General features: G+C 33.5%; 1 protein-coding gene across 1 annotated transcript; it reads left to right on the top strand.

The window, feature by feature from the left end:
- The first annotated feature begins 5,089 nt into the window (after window positions 1-5,089).
- On the top strand, window positions 5,090-23,567 carry LOC140446234 (uncharacterized). Its single transcript, XM_072538771.1, has 4 exons — window positions 5,090-5,570; window positions 10,752-10,922; window positions 17,844-18,090; window positions 23,240-23,567. Exons 1-4 carry the CDS (start codon window positions 5,388-5,390, stop codon window positions 23,527-23,529), a joined length of 891 nt encoding a protein of 296 aa, XP_072394872.1. The 5' UTR covers window positions 5,090-5,387; the 3' UTR covers window positions 23,530-23,567.
- The last annotated feature ends 1,061 nt before the right edge of the window (window positions 23,568-24,628 follow it).

The following is a 24,628-nucleotide window of genomic DNA, read 5'->3' as shown; positions in this document are numbered from 1 at the left end:
GAGCAATGGTTGATGATATTAGCTTACTTAGCTGATATATTCGATAAACTCAACGTATTCTGCCAGTCCCTACAAGAAAGAACAATAACCACATTTACAGTAAAAGACAAAATATCGTCTCTTAAAAACAAAATTTGCTTCTGGATAGAATGTGTGAAACAAAAAAATTACCAATGTTTTACTCTTTTAAATAACTTACTGGAAGATAATGAGTTAGGAGTAACCTCTGATGTGGAAAAAACATAATTGAACATTTAATTAACCTCGAAAAATCATTGAAAGATTATTTCCCGGAGAAGTTACAGGACATCGACTGGGTTCCGAATCCATTCACAAAAAATACCAAGCCATCGATGCTAACTATGCCAGAGTATGAGATTTGATCGACATTAAGTGTTCATCTCTTCTAAAACAAAAATTCAAATCAGAAGATTCTAATATGAATCACTTTTGGATTGATCTTAAAGATGAATACCCTGCAATCGTTGAGAAAGCTATCATGGTTCTACTTCCTTTTGTGACGACTTACCGATACGAGACTGGTTTTTTAGCTTACGCTTATACCAAAAACAAGTTCAGAAATAGGCTGGATGCAGCTCCGGATCTTCGTATTCAATTGTCAGATATTAAGCCTAATTTTAATACTATTATAAGAAAATGTGTGAAAAAATTTCATTCTTCACATTGAAATAGTTATAGTTACCTACTTAATTATATTTATCTTTGTATAATACATATTTTGTATTCCTTATATTATTTTTCATTCATAATTTCTTCCTTCTTTTACAGTCTTACATGAAAAATATTCAAACTACAAGGTAATTTCTTTATTTATCAAAATAGGTTTCCGCCAAAAAAAATATCGTCAATTAGGGTTCCGCCAAACAAAATATCGTCAATTAGGGTTTCGAGACCAAAAAAAATTAGGAACCCCTGGCTTAGAGGATTACTCATTATAAGTCCTGCACTATTATTTGTATATATTTGATTATTTTAAATTCAAAGTAGTCCTGGTTTATGCAAATTTCAAGAAAATGTAAAATTTCAGATGTAATTATTGGATTTGTATTTTAAAAACGATTTCCAAAGTGGAAATTGAAACGTCAATAAATTTATTTTAATCTTAAATTGTGGCTTATTCCCAATAAAAATAGTAATTGCATTATGATGCCACAAGAAAATATCTTCAAATAACTATGGATAACAATAAATTTACTATAGGACAAATTTTGATTTATTGACTTAAAGAAGGCCTGTGGCTTAGTATGTTAAGATAGAAAAAATGAATCAGCTTTTAGTTGTTACTTCTTCTTCTTCAAGTGCCATCTTCGTTCCGAAGGTTGGCGATCATCAGGGCTATACGTATTTTCGAAACTGCTGACCGAAACAATTCGTTGCTGCTACAGCTATACCATTCCCGTAGATTCTTTAGCCAGGAGTTTCGTCTTCTTCCTATGGACCTTTTTCCTGATATTTTCCCTTGCATAATTATTCGAAGCAGTTCATATCTTTCGCCTCTTGTAATGTGTCCCAAGTATTGCAGTTTTCGTTTTTTGATCGTAAATATGACTTCCTTTTCTTTATTTATTCCTCTCAAATGTTCCACAGTTCAAATGCCTCTAATTGTTTGGTATCAATCTTTTTCAACGTCCATGACTCCATTCCGTAGAACAGCACAGAAAGTACGTAACATCTCATCAGGCGAAGTTTCATTTCAAGGCTCAAATCTCTTCCGCAGAACACTCTCTTCATTTTAGTGAATATGGATCTGGCTTTTTCTATTCTTATTTTGATTTCTGCTGAGCTATCGTTGTCTTCATTTATAAAAGTGCCTTAATATTTGTATTTGCTAACTCGATCAATAATTTCATTGTGTAAATATAAATTTTGTGTTGATTTCGATATTACCATAAATTTAGTTTTCTTTATGTTCAAAGATAGTCCATATTCTTCGCTGCAGTCTGCTATCTTATTCACCAATGTCTGTAGCTCTTCAAGTGTTTCTGCGATCAGAACGGTGTCATCGGCAAATCTCAGATTGTTTAATCTAACACCATTTATTTTAATACGTACGGATTGCTCAGAGAGTGTTCTATTCATTACGTCTTCGGAATAAAGATTAAACAGGGTTGGTGACAGTATACACCCTTGTCTCACACCTCGCTTTATTTCAATTTCTTCAGTGGTATTATTCTCTACTCTCACTACTGCTTTCTGATTGTAGTACATATTTGCTATTAGTCGGATGTCTCGTTTATCTAAATTCTTTTCTGTCAGGAGTCTGATTAGGTGATCATGCCGCACTTTATCAAAGGCCTTGTTGTAATCTATGAAACACATGAATACATCTTGATTTATGTCAAAACATCTTTGAGACTTAACGTTCAGTGCAAACAACGCCTCTCTTGTTCCAAGTCCATTTCGGAATCCAAACTGGGTATTATTGATGTCCATTTCCAGTTTTCTCTGTACTCTAGAGTGTATAATTTTCAGGAATATTTTCAGTACATGGCTCATCAGACTGATTGTACGGTAATCACTACAATGTTTGGCATTTATCTTTTTTGGTATAATAACAAAGGTGGATAAAAGCCATTCTTGTGGTATTTTTCCTGATGTATAAATGCTATTGAAAAGTTCAACTAAAATGTGAATCGAGTCTTTTTCTATTAGTTTATAGTTTCTATTAGTTGTTACTACCCGTGGAGAAATGATGACGACTATTAGACCGGAGTCTGTTACTAAGTAGCAAATACGATACTATAGCGTATTAGTAGTGTATTCATTCATATAATATTAAACTAAATATGCATAGAATATTTTTGGTGTGACCAAACAAAAGCATTTTAGTAGAACATCATACGTTCTAGAATCTCGCTGCGTTAGAATCGGGCCACATTTTAGTTAATCATAAACAAGTACAAGTCAAATTTACCTCTTAAAATACTAGTAGACAACAAAAAACATATCTGACATCACAATTTTCGGCCAAAACAGAAATCAAATGCACTTTATCAAAAATTTGATAATTAAAAGTTAAAGAAATTGCACACCCACAAAATAGTACATCTAATTTCATTCATTGTCATACAACTGTCCTCTTATTGTAAAAAATTTCAATAAAGTAACACACATTTCTAAAATATATCTCTTGAAGAAATATAAATAACTTTTAATAATTTAAATAATATAAAACATCACTTCCATTTAACAAACAATCACATATACCTTATTCCTATTTCATTTGTCAACATCTCTCCCCTCAAGAAACTTCCTCGCTAATTGTCAGACAGTTACAATATTAACCGAAGATCACCCATCATCAGCAATACAGGAGAGTTTGAACTATGTTTCCCGAATCATTAACTAATAATTCTTGTACTGGCATGTAAGTAGTATTTTGTTTTTTACTAATTTATTACAATTCAATAGATTATCTCTTACCAATTTGTGGGTTTTTACTTTGTCTGCTTAATCAATTTTATGCATATTAATAAACACAAACATTTAATATTGGCATAATTACTGTAATAATTTTTTTGATCTTTATCTTTATAAGACAGCACCCTAATATGGGCTTTTTATAATTTCAGCATTTAATTTTTTTAACTCCGCCTGGAATGTCTGTTGGTGTATCGAGTAGCTTAACAGTCTTTCTTGCCGGTCTCAAGCCCGGATAAAGGAGGGTTAAGCGGAAGGCCAACAACCTGCGCTTATAAAAACAGTCTGTTATGAAAACTGCAAGTTTGTCTCATATAACTATCCATAATCTCTTCATAGATTTCCGGCAAGCGTATGACAGCATTAAAAGGGATCAGATGTGGAATGCAATGGCAGAACTTTCAGTTCCAAAAAAACTTATCCAGCTTTCCAGCTTGTCAAGTTATGTGTGAATAGCTGTAGATCCAGAGTACGGATAGGTAACAAACTCTCAGAATCTTTCGAAATAAAGGGGCAAATAAAATAAGGCAAAATGTGACAATAGATCCATATAACTTTGAAAGAGTGGGGAGTTTTAAATATCTCGGAGCAACAATCACTGCAGATAACGATATCGCGGAAGAGATTAAAGGAAGAATTCAGGTAGCAAACAGATGTATGTACAGCCTCCACAATACTATTAAATCTAAAAGCCTAACACGAACATCAAAGATTAGAATATATAAAACGGTGATTAGACCGGTGCTCATGTATGGGTGTGAAACGTGGAAACTGACCAAAGAAACTGAAAGAAAACTTAGATATTTTGAGAGGAAAATCCTCAGAAGAATCTTAGGGCCTTATCACGACATTAATAGCAACCAATACCGAATGAGAACAAATGCTGAGGGCAAGCAGATGTATAGAGCGAACGATATAGTCCAAAAGATTAAATCCCAACGTCTTAGATGGGCTGGACATGTCCATAGACTCCCTAATAACCGCCTTGCCAAATTAATATGGGAGGAAGCCCCCACAGGAAGAAGACCCTTAGGACGTCCACGAATGCGATGGAGAGACAATATATGGTCAGATCTAAGAACAATGGGACTGCCCACTGACCCAACTACTATTGACGACCGTTCAAGATGGAAGCAAGTTGTGCAGTCAGCCAAAACCCACCCCGGGTTGTAGTGCTACGAGAAGAAGAAAAAGCATTTAATTTACTTTGTACCGTTTGAACTGAAGATGCTTTTGCAAAGTGTAGAAAGTGAAACCGGTCGTTTTGGTAGTAAAATTAAATTGATTGCGAGTAAGTCTTATTTTATTTCTTTTACCTATAAATAAGTACCTTTTGTATTAGATAAAAATTAAATTTTTGAACTAAACTTTCTAATTGTGCTAATTTCAAACAGGGGTGGTTTTAACGCTGTTTTTATTAAATCTTGAGTGCATCTAAATAATAATTTAGGCAAAATTCTTTATATATTTAGCATTGACACCTTCGAATAAAAAAATCTGCAATTAGTATGCGAAAAGGAAAAAAGTCATCTTTGTTAAGTACAATCAGAGAATAATTTTCACAATAGGGAAGAACCTAAGTACCTATTAAATACGTAAGAAAACTAAGACAGGAAGATATTTAAAAAGATAAAATAGTAAATAAATTCTCCCGATTAACATATTTCGTACAAACTGACTCACCCCGTATAATCAACAAAAACATGAATTCCAGTCGCGAACAATATCCTACCACGCATTTCCAAAGCGTCTATTGTTAAATTTCAACGTCCTATTTATCGAGACACCGTGTTCATTTGATGCTATCTTTGGAGGAATTAAATAAAGCCAACTAAATTTTCTGGCACCTGATTCTTTCTCCAGGAAACTTAAAAATAGACAGCTGGACAATTCTGGGCCACTTGGCGTACTATGTTTTTTCTTATTACCACACACTGACCACCGTTATGTCTGACCAACAATTCGTTCTCAGATGGCATTACCACGAAAATACATTAGTTCACAATTTACCATGTTTTTTGGATGGAGACATTATGACCGATGTCACCCTTTCAGTAGGGAGCCATCAGGTGAAGGCGCACAAAATTATACTGGCCATGTGCAGTGTGTACTTTCTTCAGTTGTTCCAGGTATGTCGTTTTTATTTCGGCGTGTTTGTGTTTTTATTCACAAAAATTGCGAAGAATGAAATGTGTATAAATAGACGCGTCCACGTCTGATTTATTTATAGTGTTGAAGTTCGATAGACATAAATATTTCCGCTTCCTTATTATTATATAAAGCATTTGAAATATGTATTAACATCTATAATAAATAATATTTGTGACACATTTTCTGTGATGCTTTGTATTTTCACTTACTTAAAAATGGAAAATAATAAATATATATACCGAGTGCTACAGTTAACGAAGCCTTCTGGATTTACGACACAATACCAAACATTCCTTCTTGGTAGAAATATGTAGGTTAGTAACAACATAGTTTAAAATTTATAAGATATATGAAGACGATCAAATAAGAAACTCATAAATCATAAATAGGTATATAAATCCAATCGAAATGAATGTCCAAATGTAAAAAAATATTTTAGATTCCAATTTGTTTTTAATCTTTGTGTAAATATAGTCTTTTGCATAGAGTCTAATTAGTTAAATTTTACTACACAAGGTTAACAGTATATATAAAAAATACTACAAGGAAATAGCTTCACAAACATGGTAAAAAAGCTGTAGGTACGATCGAAAAAATACAATAAATAAAAAATATAAAGCCGGACCTTTACTTTTGTAATTTAAGCGCTAAAGTCTATTAGATTTTAGTCTAGGGTGGTAAGGATAAACACATAGTACAACGACGAGAGTCGAGACTATCAACGAGGTCAGCGACGCGAGTAAAAACATGTAGTTCACATAAAAACAAAATAAAGCAATTCATGGTGCTATTTTTATTATTAGTATTTTTCTAATTTCATGACCGTAATCGATCATTGGATATCATCTTGGCTACTATATTCGCTATCGTGACTTTATGGACAGCAGCTCTAAATATTGATGTAGTCGCTTTTCTGTGTCATTGTTTTAGACTTTTCAGCCATGATGTTCTTCTAACAGTACCCCGCTTAACTTGGATTTTTCCCTGAATAATAAGAAGCAAAAGGTTATATTTTTCAGGGTGTCCCATAATGTGACGAGTATTCCAGCTTGCATCTCTTTATTATATTGAGCAGTTGTGTTGTTTGGTTCAGCCGTCTAAGGACCTCCTATTTCTATGTGATTATCTTTAGTAGTCGTTTGTATACCCAAATCTCAAAGCCTTCCAAGCGTTTAAGTATAACCTCACTATTATATAGTGAGTCCATATGCTTCCATACAATAGTACTGGAAAGTTATAGAAATGTGTCATTCGAACGCGAAGGTCAATACTAAGATCGTAGCAGCAAAGTAAAGTACGTTTCTCATTTTTACAACTGTAGGTCAGGATCGTTCTATTCGGCTTTTAATTTCTACCTAGATAGATTTCTACGGTTTGATCCTCTCATTAATATTATTGCCGAGGTTCACGAGTTTCTCCACTCTGTCCAGTATGGTATCTCCGACTTTTATACTATCATCCTGTATATAATTTTGTTGCCTATCATATATTTAGTTTTCTTAACGTTAATTTTTGATCCATACTGATCACAGATTTGGTTTATTTTGTTCATTAGATTTTAGATACAGGATTGTGTCATTCCTCTTTTTATATTTATTTCATCCGACACTTTTTGTTCAACTATTCTTGCCACTTGATGCTAGTATAGATTTGTAATTCTCAAATTTTTATCGTCCAATTCAGCTGTTTTCAATGTTTCTAGCAAATGTTTATGTCAAACATTGTCAAAAGCCTTTTCAAAATCAATTGCATAGATGCATATATTTTGATTTATATCTCTACATCTCTGTATCAGTACTTGGATACTGAACAAGTCTTCTCTCGTACTCATGATACTCCTAAATCTTAAGTATTACTAATTATCTCGTCTAAAATCCTATATATTTTGCTAGGTATTACTCGTAGGACGAACTTCAAATCGTGACTCGTCAGATTTATTTTCCGATAATCACTGCATGTGTTTGTACGATGTTTTTTAGTATTGTGACAAATATCAACCTAATCAGTTGATAATATTAAAGTAACAAATTCTGTTGAAGAACCACACAGTGGTTTAATTCACGTCTCTCTGTCACACCCTCCGTCATTTGTTATTAGGGACCCCAGGTATATGAAACTATTTACTACTTCAAAGCCACCAATTTCTTTAATGTGTTGAAGATTATTCTGAGCTCTGTCTACTATCATGATCTTTGTCTTACTCCTATTTAGCTGTAGTCCATATGTTTTGCTTTTTTCCTCCAGACGTCTCATTATGTCTTCCATTTCTTCCTGATTTGCCGCGATTATTAAAGTGTCATCTGCATATCTCAAGTTATTGATTTTTTGACCTCCTACTGATATTCCGCCCTTCCATCCGTCTAGTACCTTTCGCATAATGTGTTCGCTGTAGATATTAAACAGAGTTGGCGAGATTATGCATCCCTGCCTGACACCTGCCTCTGTTTAGTTGAATTCTTTAGACTTCTGATTAGTTGAATTAACTGGTGGGGTGTTCCCATTTCCGCTAGTATGAACCATAGCTGCTGCCATTTGACTTTATCGAAGGCCTTTGTGTAATCCACAAAGCACATAAGCATAGGAGTATTGAATTCGCGAGTTTTTTCGATTAGCTGTCTGACATTAAGGATGTGTTCTCTTGTGCCTTTTCCTTGGACAAATCCCGCTTGTTCTTCTGATATCTGAGGCAATAGAAAAGCTTTTAGTCTTTCATGTATTACATGAAGTAGAACCTTGCTTGCATGGAATATTAGGGTTACCGTTCTGTAGTTGCAGCAATCTAGCGGAGTTCCTTTTTTGAATATAGGGATAGTAAAGTGGATGTTGTCCAGTCATTGGGCCACTCTCCGGTTTCCCAAATCTTTTTGCAGATCATATGCATAACATTTACTCCGACATCTCCAGTCTCTTTTAAAACTTCTGCGGTGATCTGGTCTGCGCCAGGAGATTTTCTATTTTTCAACTTTTTGATTGCCTTTTCTACCTCTGACTTTAGAATGTTTGGTTTGAATTTACTATCAAATGACATTTATTTTTATTTTATTATTAATTTAATATTTCGTCTGAATTTGACAGCTCTCAGAAGTAAACAACGTATACTTTGTTAATACGTTAGCAGGTAGCGTTAGGAGCAAACATAATAATTTAGTATAAATAAGTTTAAGCTTCGCGCTAGTCTACTGTACTGCCTACTGTATCATCTTTTTTGTTCTCAGTTTGTGCAGTGGTTATGATTCTTATCTAGGCCACTTCAGTCGGTTTAACTTGATTTATATAACTATATATGCATATCATTGCACAACTTGTATTGTATTGGTTGAGTTGAGTACTTTAAGTATTGTGACCAGGAATGTAATAAAAAATACCTTCTTCTTAACATGCCATACATCAAAGTGCGTAGGCGACTATCTCATTACTAGAATCTGTTCTTGGCGGCGTGACACAGCTCGCCTGTATTGTGTATTCCTGTCCATTCTTTAATATTCCTTAACCAGGATAATTATTTGCGGCCGGCTCCTCTCCTACCTTCGATCTTCCCTTGTAGGATTAACTGTGGTATTTCATATTTTGCTCCTCTCAATATGTGCCCAAGGTAACCAATCTTGCGTTTTTTAATTAATTCAAAGAGTTCGCTTTCCACGCCGGCTCTCTTAAGGACATCATCGTTTCGAACTATATCCACCCAAGGTATGCGCATCATTCTTCTCAATGACCACATTTCAAGTGCTTCAAGTTTGTTGATAGATGTTTTTTTCAAAGTCCACGTTTCCATGCCATAAAGCAAGATGGACCATTTGTAGCACTTGACCATTCTGTAGCGTATTTCGAAATTTAGGTTTTGATTACATAGGAGCGGTCTGAATTTCACAAAAGCTTGTCTTGCCATTTGTATTCGGGTTTTTATCTCTTGTTGTGGATCCGATTGGTCATTGATTGTGGTGCCAAGGTATTTAAAAGTTTTCACGCGTTTTATGCGATCGTCACCTATGCATATTATCGGGTTTTCTGGAGGGTTTCTGCTAATGACCATATATTTCGTTTTCAAAATGTTGATTTTGAGGCCATATTTTTTACCTATGCTATTCACCCTATCAAGTAATAACTGCTGATCTTCCAAATTATCAGTTATAATCACTGTGTCGTCCGCATAGCGTAGGTTGCTAACTGGTATGCCGTTCACCTTAATGCCTAATTCCGTGTCTTCTGATGCTTCCGCAAAAATATTTTCAACATATAAATTAAAAAGCATCGGAGAGAGTATGCAGCCTTGGCGGACACCTTTCCGGAGAAAGTGTAAAAAATACCAGACAAATAAAATTTAGAGGCATTTTTTTAATGAGTACCTCAAAAATTATGTACTGATAGTGTGAGATATATATATATATATATATATATATATATATATATATATATATATATATATATATTTAATATATATATGTAAATATATTTATTTATAAGCTTACCATTACTATAATATCTTATCAACTAACTCACTATCAGAGTGGTTTTTATATATACAAATCCAGAGTTCCAGAATTAGTCCATCTCTAGCGTCGCTATTATAAACGTCTCGCTGCCTGGCCGCGTCGTATATCCTGCAGATCCTCGTCTCGAAGATTCTGGGTCTACGCGTAATCATTTCATCATTATACGGTGTGCATCGAAATTAGCTTATTCCCCTAGCTTTCAAAAACTTGGTTGTTTCTCGCCATTTTTTCCGGTCCCTTGTCTTTTCTTTTAAGTCTCTCTCACCTATTTCTCACAAGTCTTGCTTTACTACTTCCAACCATTTCTTTTTTGGACGTCGTCTTCTTTTTTGCCACTTCCCCTTTTTCAGTATTGTTTTAACATTTTAATTCTCTGGCATTCGTATAATATGACCAAGCCATCTAGCTCTTTTGGCTCGTATTTTTGCCGTAATTATTGGTTTTCCATACATCCTAATTATTTATTCATTTGTTCGTCTTCTCCAAATATTCCCTGTGGTCTGTATTCCTCCGAAAATTTTTCAGCGCCCCTTTCTTTCCCAGATCTTTACTTTCTTTTCTTCCTGTTGGTTCATAATCTACGTTTCGCTGGCATATCGTGGATCTGATTACTGTCTCGTAGACTCACAACAGTCTCTAATAAAAAAATTACATTGTATATATTTTTAGGAGATGAAATCAGCACATCCAGTAGTAATTTTACATAACGTCAGTTTTGAAGAAGTGAAAGCCATACTGTCCTTTATGTACAGAGGTCAGTGTGTGGTTTCCCAGGATCAGTTGCCCAGTTTACTTTCAGTTGCGAAACTTTTAAAAGTCCAAGGCCTTTGTGATATGAAGGTAAGGAAGTTTTTTTAATTTATTTTCTTCACAAAATTTATGGGCCAAAAAATGAATTAAATAAAACAAGGCGGTACACATTAATTTTAATAATAGAAACGTTAAATAATGAAAAAAGTAATAAGTACATCTGCGTTAAAAATAAATTGATTTAAAATTCCATGCTATGTTAGAGTAGGTAATCAAGAAATATTTTGTTAAACGCAGAACAAAATTAACAGTTTTAAAAGTACATTAAATATATATATATATATATATATATATATATATATATGTATATATATATATATATATATATATATATATATATATGTATATATATATATATATATATATATATATATATATATTATTGTGATATTTAAAGTCTTGGTGCGCCAAGCAATAATTAGCTAATTAATTTTTTTTGATTAATTAAAATTATTTAAATGATATGATTATGACTCTATCACAATTTTTAATTCTTTTATCTCAGGGTTAAATTCGTTCTTCAATATCTATGCTATTACATGTGAAAGGTAAGGTCCAGAGAATACCGGAATAATAAAAAACACATATGATCTAACACTATATATTGAAATAAAAATAATGAAATAATTCACACTCAAAAGTTTTCAATAAACAAATCTCATATAATGATTCTCAAAATTTTGTTCTCCGTACGTGAACAATCAAAATTAATGGTACAAACAATATTAATTGAAATCTCAAAATCCCAAACTATTCTAACTCTCCTAATCAAAATATTTATATCCTTTCTAAATTAAGTGTAAAAATTGTGTTATCAATAAAAGAAAAAACTGCAGAAAACAAAAATATCTCTCTCTGATGATGAGTGGTCCAAATCCTTGTTCCTTGTAGACTATATTATCTCCTCTCAACCGCTCCCTATCTAATCAGCAATCTTACAACAGATTGTTGCAAGTATATCGTCCTTAATGATCTCCTTCAAAAGCACAAATCATTCAAATTATGATAGCCTTTCTCCTCTCGATAAACTGAATCTCTCGTTGGCCCGAGTGAAAAATGACTCTTGGAATATCTTCTCTTTACGATAAACTGAATCTCTCGTTGGCCTGAACAGTGACTCTTGGAATATAAGTAGAAAAATATGACTTACAATATTTTGCTGCTTCAGCTTCTGTCAGATACACTAACTCCACAAAAACTCACTAACATTCAACACTACTGCTTGCTACTTCTCGGGAACCGCCAGAGAACAATCACTGTTCGTCTTACAGACTTGGAAAACCAACTGATTATCTTTTTTCTCTCCTAAATCTAGCCAAACTCTCACTCCTACATACCTGTCCCACCTTTTTCAATCTCCGCCAATCAAAACTCGTCACAATTCCCCCATTTTTTTCATTTCGATAACAAACAAATTTTTACCTATAATTATAAATTTCCTAAAACTTATTTACAAATAATATTTTTCTATAATTCTTAAAAACTAACAAAAACCTCTTTCTAAAATCCCTTCTATTGTCTTTAATCACTGCATTAATGTATTTGGAAAAACCCGGTTCAATTGTCTTTGGATTTCACTTAAAATTATGCGGGTCACTCAAGTATAACAAAGAAATAATTTATGTATAGCTTACATTTTGTTTAGTACAGGTAATCCAAGAATTTAATAACTTTCCTTCTTCGAAATGTTTGTTGGTTATTATCCTACTTATCTGAATTATTTTAATGTTTTTGAACTTTGAAATATTTTAATCAACCCAATATTTTTCTCGATTTTACATATCATAACAATATATATATATATATATATATATATATATATATATATATATATATATATATATATATATATATATATATATATATATATGTATATATATATATATATATATATATATATATATATATATATATATGTATATATATATATATATATATATATATATATATATATATATATGTATATATATATATATATATATATATATATATATATATATATGTATATAAATGTAGTAGCCTACAAACTAAACCTAAAAACTAAAGAGACTTAAAAATAACCTCTTAAAGAGCGTCCAAGCTTAGGCACTTAAAGAATAAAAAACAGATCCTTTCGAATATGCCGAACAAAATCATAGAGGAGAAAACATTAGTTAATTTTATGAAAAAAAGACTGGTTGTAAATGGAACAACGAGAAACAGATAAAGTTTATTCTTTCGTCTCACAAATATATTGTGAAAGATGTAACAGTTCTTCACAAACTCAGAACTGGAAGTAACTATTGACTAGTTAGAGGTAATATATATATATATATATATATATATATATATATATATATATATATATATATATATATATATATATCAATACAAGTTTGACTACAAAGAAGAAGATACAAGGTGATAAATTACAAGTGTACGACATGGCTAAATTAAGGGAACATCAAAATAAGTATAAAGAAACCATTCAGAAAGAAGTGACCGCAATAGATACAGAACAAACAGATATCGAAAAACTAAATATCGCCTTAACAAATATCCTGTTACAAGCTTCCAACAAAGTAGCACGAAATTATAAAGCTCAAGAAAACTACATTTATAATACAACGAAAATGTTAATGAGAGAAAGAAGAAAACTTGTAGAGAAGGGCAAAGAGGAAGTGTAGAAATTTCAGAACTGAATAAAACCGTCAGAAAATTAATAAAAGAGCAAAAAAGAAAGAAGTAGGAGGAACACATGGAAACCATAATACAAAGAAATAGAAACTTAAAATGCTTGAGACCTACACTGGAGAAATGACAAGCAACAGTAATGGGATTCTTACGGTCGCACAAAAATATTATTAAGGACTTAGCAACAGTACAGAAAAACCACCGAAGAGCTAAATAGGTTATTGATCTTTATAATTAAGAATGTAAAATCCGAGCTCCAGCCAGATAAAGCAGAAATACTTCAAGAAAACATGGAGTCGCTCCATAAATATTAAATAATGAAGAAAAGGCCGTTATCAGTACACTCCACCCGCTGTTAAGTAAAATATTACGGGAAAAGATTCCCGAAGACAGGACGAAGCATGTGACGGGTAGCTCTTAGACAGCAGACTCAGTAAAACTCAAGTTTAATTAAAAATATATTTGGAACAAATAAATAACAAAATAAAAATATATTCAAGGTAATAGAAATCAAACGCCAATCCTACGGCGACGGCCTCGACACACGGCTCGTCGACTCGCCGTTTAATACCTGCGAAAAATAAAATACAATTAATGTCCTAAAATTGAAACGACAATTACGATGTGTTAATACACACGCAGCGAAAAAAGGAAGAACGGGTCAGAGGAATAGAGATGGAACGGGCCGATCAACACTCGGTCCAGCGAGGAGCGGAAAGTGACTAATCAACACTTGACCACGTGAAAGAATAGGTCTGTCTCAGATCAATACTCTAAGGCAGTGTACGGAACTGCCACTAGATTAACACTCTAGCAGAAGCTTTTGGCCTTCAGTCGACACCCCAGGGCCAGTGGAGTTGTTATCAGATCAACACTCTGATGGAACTCCTGACGGTTGGCCTCCAGTCAACACTGCTTTGTAGAGTTCTCACTAGATCAGAACTCGAGCGGAACTCGATTCTCTCTTGTGGCGTACGCTGTTTTATACGGTCGTCGGCCTTCCATCTCCTCTAGCACGCATCGATGGAAGAGGAACTTGTGGTGGGAGTGCATGTGTATGGAACGTTGACGGGATGTGGCGATGCACATCTTTACAAGCAGTAACGTCGTTATTGTACAAAAAAGGTGACAAAAGTTTCTGTTTTCTTGTACTGTGCCTTCATTTTATATTGTCCCTTTATCTTTTCCGTGGTCGACCCCATCTACCCAACGGTGATTTGTCTCTGCGATCTTGACTACTCTATGGTCTGTTGTTCTGTTTATATTATCGTTCCATTCTCTCTTCGTATTCAGTATGAATTGCCGATCTTTTGCACACCTTGCATGCTCTTCTGATTTCATCGCTTCTTTTTTTTTTCGTCCCCTCTGTGTATTTCCTGTGATTCTTCGAAGAAAATTACTCGAAAGTACGATTTATAAACTCTTCTTCTCCTTCTTCTTCCTTTATATAAACAATTTTCCTTTTTCATTGAAGGGTTGTTGCCTCCATGGAAGATTGTCACTCCATTTTTGCAAGGTCGGTCGATACTTCTTCTTCCACTAATGATTTGTCGCTTACTATTTTAACGACTCTTGTGTCTGCCATTCCACTGATGTGATTGCTCCATTGTTTTGTTCTTTTTAGTAACCTCTCGTTTATACCCTATATTTTATTCTGATCTCGTTACTTCTTATTTGGTCTCTCAGCGTGTTTCCTGTACCTAATTCTTCTGAGTATTCTCATTTTTGTCGTTTGCAGCACTCTCCCTCTTTTGGCTGTTTCGGATGTGTACGTCATTATTGGTCTTATACTGGACTTATACTAGATTGTTGATTTCATCTCACAGTTAATGTGTCGGTGACGCCATATAGTGTTATAAAGGCATACTGCTGATCTATTTGCTTGTTGCACTTGATCTCTTACTTCTTCGTCCATCGACTTTAAGTTTACATCTTATTGGTTCTTTACCGTTACAATTGTTCTAGTTTTCTGAGTTAAAATCATCATGTTAAATTATTTTGCTCTTGTATTAAATCTATGAACTAGTCTTTAAAGACTATCTTCATTTTGGCCTATCAATATTGTATCGTCTGTCTAATAGAGAATTATAAACTAAAAAAGTATCTATTTGTACTTACAGTATACTTTCTATATATTATAAAATTTTTTCTTTGTTTTAAACGTAATATAACATAAAACGTAAAACACAGCACAGTTATTTCTACATAATATATTCAACTTGATATGTTTCTTCGAAACAGCAACTTCCATAGAAGAGTAATAATTTTATAGTTGCTATTTTTATGTGCAAATATTTTCCTCTTCTTCTTCTTCTTCCTCTTTATAAGCAATTCTGCTTGTTCATTGGTGGATTTATACCTCTATGGAAGGTTGTCATTCCAGTTTTTGCTCGGACATCCCATACTTCTTCTGCCGATTGTTCTCTTATTATTTTGACGACACGGGTCTCCCCCATTCTGCTTATGTGGTTATTCCATTATTTTTTTCTATTTTGTGTCCATTCATTTATACAATGTACGTTAATTTTCTTCTAATGTCTTCACTTCTCTTTCGGTCTCTCATCTTATTTCCTGTAATTCTTCTCAGTACTCTCATCTCGCTGCCGTTTCCAGAGTAGCCTTTTTGTTGTGGCTGTACCACAACAGTACCTGTAGTCTTGTTTCTGAGGCATATGTCATTATTACACTGGCTCTATAAATTATTTCATAACACTTCATCTCAGTGCGAATTTGTCTGTTACGCCATATAGTGTTATTAAGGCATCCTGCCCGTCTATTTGCTTTTTGTACTTGATTTCTCACTTCTTTGTCCAAGTCCATAGCTGGACAGTGTAATTCCAAGGTAATTTCCATTACTTCTTCAATACAGATGCCATCAGTTTCTATTTTACATCTGGTTGGTTCTTTGCTGATTACTATTGTTTTAGTTTTCTGAGATGAGATTGTCATATCAAATTCTTTTGCTCTTATATTAAATCTGTGGACCAGTCTTTGCAGACATCTTCATCTTGGGCTATCAATATCGCATCGTCTGCGTATTTTTATTTATTTGTTTCCCATTCTGTATCATGTTCCTTTGTTAACGCTTTTGATGATTTAATCTATGATTAAATTGAAGAGCATAGGGCTCAATGAATCCCCTTGTCTTATTCCGCTGCCTATTTCTATAGGTTCTGTAAGTTGTCCATTTATTCTGACTTCCATTTTATTGTTTGGTAGGAGTTTTTAGATAGTTTTTATAATATTTAGGGGAACTTCTCTATTATACAGAAGACGGATTACATCTTTGAGTTTTACTCTGTCAAACGCTTTCTTTAAGTCAATCGGACACAGAAATGCTGGTCTATTATACTGTAGTGATTTCTCAGTAATTTGCTTTATAACGAATATTGCATCAGTACACGATCTTCCACTACGAAAACCCTCTTAATCATTTGCTATACTTATCCTCTGATTTATTAGTACTTGTCAAATTTTAGTTGTAAGTTTTAGGGTAGTATTTAACAAGTTTACCTATACCTCTGCAGTTTTCTGGCTGTTTTTCATCTCCTTTTTTGAATAGTAGAATTAGTGCGATCGTTCTCCGTTATGTCGGTATGTTATTGTATTTTATAATTTTATTAATTAATGTTGTTAATTGTTCTGTCTGTTGTTCTTCCTCTGCATAGAGCTTTTTTGGGTTCCCAGTGATTCCCAGACTGGAAAAGGATTCCCAGTGATCATTTTTTATTTTTCTTGCAAGTGTATGTATTTCGTTTCTAATTGTCTTGTAATTATGGTATGCCTCTTGTGTTTTGGTTAACATGTATTTCAGGTATTTCATGTATTTTCAAGATGGTTCAAATAATTTGGATACCAAAATTTTCATTTTTATTACCCTTTTTACCTTTATCACTCTTTTATTACGTTTTATCGCACTAAATATTTGTTAAAGTCCTAACCTTCCCGTCGGCGCGGCGGGGGGTAACCTCCTAATATCTATTTGTGCATTGACAATGAAGTCTCTATTTTTAAGACCGTAGCTCCATTACTAAAGGCCGTAAAGATCGAACTGACTCTAGAAACATATTGCTGACTCGAATCTTTTAACTGATAAAAACTTGCTGATCTAGATCTTTAAAAAAAACTTGCATTGCTGGAAGATCATAAAAAATATGGTACAAGAAGACCAATAGAATAAGTGAGATTATGTCTCGTCAAAGACGAAGAAAAAAAGATAACATTTATAATAAAATATTTTTTGTGTAACATTTTTATTTTATATAATATTTTTTTAAGGTACCAGAAAATCGACCACGACCCGAGGGTCTTTCAAAAAACGAACCCTTACCAAGTTCTGATAAACTGATCAACGACGACAATTTCCACAAATACGAATACGACTGCAAATTGCGACCAGCAGACAGACTAACAGAGAATATTCTCTCTAAAAGACACTATGACGATGATACTCCCAAGAACGAGTACAGTAATATTAATCATAACTTTAAGTCGCTTAATTATTACGACGATAACGTTTTACCTTGTAAGTATTTAAAGTTAAGAGTTGTGTTAATTTTCCTACAACTTTCGTGACAGGTCGTTAATGATAAATTTTTATTTTATTGATTTATAAGCTATTGAATTTCTTTAAAAGTTAGTATTCATTTTCTTATATCTTCACAACCATCGGTGTGAGGTTTCGCCTTATAAACTATAATTCTCCATTTTTCCTATTCTCTATTACCTTTTTCCAGTTTTCTATGCTTAAATCTTATTATGTCTTCTTCTACTTGGTATTCCCTGTACTTCGTGGTCTTTCTCTATCTCTTTCTCTCTCTCTCTTTTACATATACTCCCGTACCATCTTATTCCTATCGATTTTATAAATTTTGCTATAGTTTATATTTCCATTATTTTGTCAATTTCGTAATTCATTAACTTTCTACATTCGTTTGTCGTTTTTTGTTCCATTGTCATTCTTATAACTATTAATTATTTTTAGAATTTCAAGCAAATCTCTTTCCTCTTTGTCTGTGTCATTTTTTTTAAGTTTAGTGTTTGTGTTTACGTTTTTTCTTTAAATACGTTAATATTTTGATACGTCCGGCCGTTTAGCTTGATGTGTCTGAGTATTTGTAATTTCTCCTCTGCATATGTTATCTGTAAGTCGGATGATAGCGATGCTACTTTAAGGCCTTACAACTTACTCGGTTTTTTATAGTTCCAGTTATGTTATAGGTGCAGAAAAATCGTATTTCAACCTCTCTGCTCAGTTGAATAACGTAGACACTAAGCCAGAGTTTAGGCAACACTAAGCCTTCGGAGATGTGGGAGTAGGATTTGTTAACAGAACTGAATTACATTTCTAGAATTTGTGACTTATGCTCAGGATTATGAAATGATATGACATTCGTGGGGTATCATATTGTTCAGAGTTCTGTTGTATAGTGAGCATCAAAATCCGATACTACCTCTAACGTCCATTACCAACCTTGAATCATTAAATCATTTAACACACAAGAACAAAACAAGAAACGATACAATGATAAACATTTATAAGACAATGACCACACTCACTCTGGTTTATGCATTTGAAAGCTTGAGTAACAATGGAAAAAGATAACCCTAGAATTTAAGTTAGTAAAATAAGTTTTCTCAGAAGAGTGAAAGGCATTTCAAAACTTAATACGCAGAGAAAAGAAGACTTAAGACAAGAACTGAATACCTACTGAGAATAGCGAGACAATAGAATAATACTGTAGACTCTAGAAAAATTGCTGGATATGCACATTAGGGATGATGTATTGGCTAAAAATCCAATACATTAAGGACAATATGCGTATAGAGTAGGATCATCTACTCAAACGGTGGAATCCTCCCCATTTCCAATATAAGGGAAGCATTCTACAATACCTCCTACAAGGCAAGTGTGATATTTGTGCTATAGTGATTTAACCATCGTGCAGCAGGTTACATCCCGTATTTTGTTGGTCTCCCTATTCTTGTTGGTCATGCACATTCCGATTTTATAATCTATTATGTAAGTCATTGCTATCCAAACATTTTCTGCGTAGTCATTAGACTTGAGAGTCTAATAAACAGTGTGTCGAGCATGTGTAGAATAACTAAAATGAACATATTATTTTTTATGACAAAGGATTTTTTTAAAAGTATCCCTGTTCTCGCTATAATGAGAACGTGTGCATCTTTCACACTAGCACAAGAGCCATTTCGGTAAAAAACAAGCTGCAGGTGGATAGCCGTGCTATATACAACGTTACTGGAGGATATACTGCTAAGACAGATAGTCAGAGTGCTGACACTGCTGTTTATGCTTTTGGATATGCTACTGATGAGCTGGTTATATTAGCTCATGGCAAATTTAAAGGTACAGTCAGAATAGAATACAACAGGCTCTGACTGCAGTTACAGAATTGATTTCAAATAAAGACTTAATGAAAGCCAGAGGTCTAAATCATGAAATTTACCTAAAAGAGTAAATTAGGAATCTAGAAGGATTAGGTCGTCGGAACCCACGATGGAAACAAGCTTCAGACTCTGTAGCAGAAAATCTGAAACTATCAACCTTATATGACTATAAAGCACTACCAAGTGACTCCAAAAACATAAATGGTACCCATCTAGAAGATCTGTATAATCTGGTACAAGGTTCCAGACTTCTGAATGAATAAATGGAAGATGTAGTTAACACTCTAGACGTCATATTGAGCAAAGAGATGCCTCTATAATTAATGCTGTCTAAATCCTTATAGGACTATTGTTTTTGTTTTTCACACTCGTACTGTATTGGGGCATAGACGTTAATTATTGATTAACATCGGCATGCTAGATAATCTTTGCTTTAAACTAGATTATCTTATCTTTAATTTTTCCGTTTACCATATCTGATATTCTGTGTAACTGCTTTTCATCTCCACCCTACCATATTTAATATTAACTTCTATCTATACAACCTTCTCCAGTCCCTTTCATTTACTATATTTCTATTATAAAATAAATTTGATATTTGTATACTTGTCTTGCTATTTCTTCCATTTTTAGGAGCTTTAATGACGTTCTCACATTGCGTGTTTCTATTCTACTAGTAGTGTTCTTTTTAATTTTCATGATTCCTTTCTGTATTTCAAAACGTTCCATTAATTGGTTTATTGTCGCCCATGTTATTATGGTCTTCTTTTACATTATTCTCAATTAGTTTCTTGAAAAATGTTTAGATTTTTTATTTTCTCACATTTTTATTTTTGTGATTATATCTCTATCTTCAATGACACATATATGGTCGTAGTTTAGAATTGTCTGTTTCTGATGTTTCACCTGCATTTTTGATCAACATTATGAAAGGCGATACAGCAGCGGATGTAAGAACCTTACACTGTCACTTATTGAGTTAATACGTTATTCCTTCCGCTGCCGCATCACCTTGGACAATGTCACAGTTGCAGACGAAACGATGGAAACAAACAATTTCAGACCGGTGCCTATACACCCCGAAAATAATGTACCATAACAAGCTGGCCGCGATAGCCTACGTCCTTAAAACTCTTTATAATGCCAATACTTATAAAAAAGTTGATCAGGTTTTTAGGAAAGTGTGTAAGAACAAATCATTTTGGGAACTCAAGTCTTAGCCAGGAACTTCTATTATTTCACGTATTACATGCATCAACGACGTTTATCAGTCTGACCAGCTGAACTTATTTAGGTGATACCCCCGTGCCAGTCTGAGACTGTGAATTTTTCCAGACTGGATGGAAAAGTTCTCATCCCCGATACTAAGAAAATGACAGGTTCTACAGCTGTGTCACTAACTATAAATTTGTTAATTGAATAAGACACATACAGACACAAACCCAAAATTTACATACACACACACACACACACACACACAAAATGCTCACTTGGCAATTCCAATGACTTGTATATTTAATGGAAGATGTAAAATAAACCAATTTGATGCAGTACGACTTTTGTAGAACAGACGGCTTCCAGAATAAAAGGTGATATCTTAAAAGGCAATCTTCGATGAGATTTAATTAAATGAGATTGCTGATTTAATGTCATCATTTTTTTATTTCGCGAAGGTACTTTTAACTTTCTGGTTATAAGTATACATGGCTGTTTGTTATTTATAAAAAGACCGGTTACTCGATGTAAATTTAATATGAATTTATTTGATTTATGTCCGACAATAAAACAATATGAAAAACACTATTTTTAAATTTTCACGGAATATCATCAACTCGATATGTTGACGAGTTAGACAGAGAGAAATTTTAAACTATTTTTAGTGTGCAAAATAATTTTAATATAGTAGTGTAGTAGTGTAGTTAAGTAGTGTAATACTACTTAAAGGAGTATTTATTACTCTTTTCTACCTATCTAACTTCCCGTTATATTTAGTAGTAAATAACTCATAACTAAAAGACGAAGTCTTTAAAGCATCTTTGCTGTCTAAATAAATATAAATGTTTGTTTTATGGATATTTCTACTAAACCATTCCTAAGAACTAACGTCTATGGCGTATGGTCTGTTCATTCTCCTTGCATGAAACATAGTTGGGGGTGCTTCCCACTCCAGCCCAATTCCGGTCTAGTTTCAGCAACCGCCCAGTGGTTTTTGAAAATAACTTCCATTGACATGTGAAAGTAGACATGGTATTTGTTGGTTGGTTCAATTCTTCCAATAGAACTTTCCTCAGTATCCTTAAGTGATCAACTAAGACACCGGATTTAATTTTTTGTATCTGGTGCAGTCTCGAGGCATTCAATTGATGCCTCCTTCAACATGTAATATTATAATTTCTAGAGCGGCTGTAGGACATATTGGCCATCCCCTGTAATTCGGTGATACTAGTGAATAATAAAATAACTCATACTAGTGATCATCCGTAAGTTGATAATCGTTTAGTATGAACAGTGCATCATTTTCGGTTTCAAGTTCGAATCTGTCCAAAAATCTTGCCGCATGTTCAGTTATCCATTAAGGTTCTAATTCAAGGTAACTGTCCCAAGTCAGTTATGTTCATATACCTAACTATTAACTCGTAATATCTCACAACTAAAATATGATTCCTAATTATTTTAATATTAGAATTAGCGTATAGGTAAATATGAGCATACAGTTGCTCCTTCGTTTAGAGCTAAGGTCTATTCATTCTTCAAGTCATGCTTTCCCGTGATACAGATTGCTAGCTATCTCTGCACCTTTAGGGGAATTTTCCCAATCCTCAACAGCTAATGGTTTGTCTTTAAGTACTACTCACACCAACCTATTCCTCTTCAACTTGTATTCTTCGTTCCTTACTCACTCCATAAGAATCTTCTCAGCCATCATCTTAGCCAATCATAAATATTGTACTTTTATTTCGATTCGTATCAGCTCTGGTTTTGTTACCTTACGTGAGTATGAGTCTTACACGTTTTTATATTTTCACCTTACGCTCTGTTATCATATATTAATTTCTCACAGAAATCCGGCATATCTGCAGCTTTTTTACCTGATACCTTCGCTTACGGAATCACGCTTGCTATAGGTGAGCGCTCCCAGGTTTTTGAACTGCATCACTTATTCAAGATTTATACCATTTTATACATAATTACATGGATTTTATTATACTCTGTATATTTTACTTTTTAATGTAGGCCGATTACAGTGTTAATTTTATTTTCAGTGACAAAAGACTCCACTGAACCCATTCCGTTAAAATACGAAGAACCGTATCTCTTTCCAAGAAAATATTCCTCAAAGGACTCTTCGGAAACTTGCAAGTGCTTTCTATGTGGAAAGTATCTCAGTAACCAGTACAATCTTCGCGTTCACATGGAAACACACGAAGAAGCTTATCACGCATGTCAGTCATGCCCGCACGTATCAAGGAGTCGGGATGCCTTACGTAAGCACGTTTCCTACAGACATCCAGAAGAGTACCATAACAGAAAGCGAAGGAAGACGGATACCTGATAATAAATTTAGAGTAATAAACATAAATTTAAGCAATACTCGTTTTTTAATCTGAATTAGCCTGTCCAAAGTCCATGGTAATTGACAAAGATGGTACAAGTTTTAATCATCGACATAACCACCACTTTGCTGCTCAATTCTCTCAGATAATGCAAATACCAGATGTTTGTTAATAATTTTTAATATGTACTCGTATATCTCTTTGTGTTTTATAGTTCTGTTCAAAATATCGACTTCAACCTTCAAGCCGAGCATAGCTTAATACATTTGCTATGGATTACAATGCAATAAATAAAAATTATATAGAATCTATGGGGCAAAAGACATCGCAGGGAATCGTTTTCTTCAATACATAGCTGCGTAAAAAATGCTTCAATGGAAATGCCTTATCAGAACGTTATTGACCCCACCATAAGATTCTCTTGCAATAATCTTAAACTGAGCCCATCTTTCACCTGCTTGTCTAAATACTTTGACCCTTCCATCATCTGACATAAACAAAATTAACATTAATCCAAACGTCATCATTCCAGAGTACATTTTAACGAGAAAAAGTGGACCGGATTACTCAAATAACTTGTATACTCGGTTCGCTATTACCAGTCCGAACTGTCTAGTGAATTTAGTAATTATTTTTTTGCGAAGTTAGTTACTTTTTGACAGACTAGAAGTGGCTGGAAATTACTATACAACCAAGCACACGTACTTAGAGCTAATATTAATAGTAAACAAACTAAATAGTATATAAAATAGAACTTTACGAATTACCGACAATCAATATTATTTATTTGCACCATATAATAAATAGTTATGTTAAATTATAACAACTAAAATATATTTTTTAAATATATACTACCTAAAATTTGATGGGTTTAGTATACACTTCCACTATTTAGAATAATTCTTCTTTTTTTAAATAGAGAAGTCTGCAATTGTAGGATACTTGAGCTATTAATACTGAGAAGTAGGAATTGTTGTGTTGTAGGTTTCCGACAATGAATCTGTCAAAATATGCCCGAGCTAAGCGAATAGAGTATAGCAAGTATGATCCGATTCCAGCCGCAGTTAGGCATACACTGCTTATAAAAAAAGAGTCGTA

This window comes from Diabrotica undecimpunctata, chromosome 7 (genome assembly GCF_040954645.1).
Source record: "Diabrotica undecimpunctata isolate CICGRU chromosome 7, icDiaUnde3, whole genome shotgun sequence".
Classification (NCBI taxonomy): Eukaryota; Metazoa; Arthropoda; class Insecta; order Coleoptera; family Chrysomelidae; genus Diabrotica; species Diabrotica undecimpunctata.
This window is presented reverse-complemented; position numbering and strand designations above follow the sequence as displayed.

Excerpts from the sequence above, each read along its gene's own strand:
- LOC140446234 (XM_072538771.1), top strand. The coding sequence starts at position 5,388 with ATGTCTGACCAACAATTCGTTCTCAGATGGCATTACCACGAAAATACA. Across the intron at positions 5,571-10,751 it reads ACTTTCTTCAGTTGTTCCAG|GAGATGAAATCAGCACATCC; the intron begins GTATGTCGTTTT and ends ATATATTTTTAG. Across the intron at positions 10,923-17,843 it reads AAGGCCTTTGTGATATGAAG|GTACCAGAAAATCGACCACG; the intron begins GTAAGGAAGTTT and ends TATTTTTTTAAG.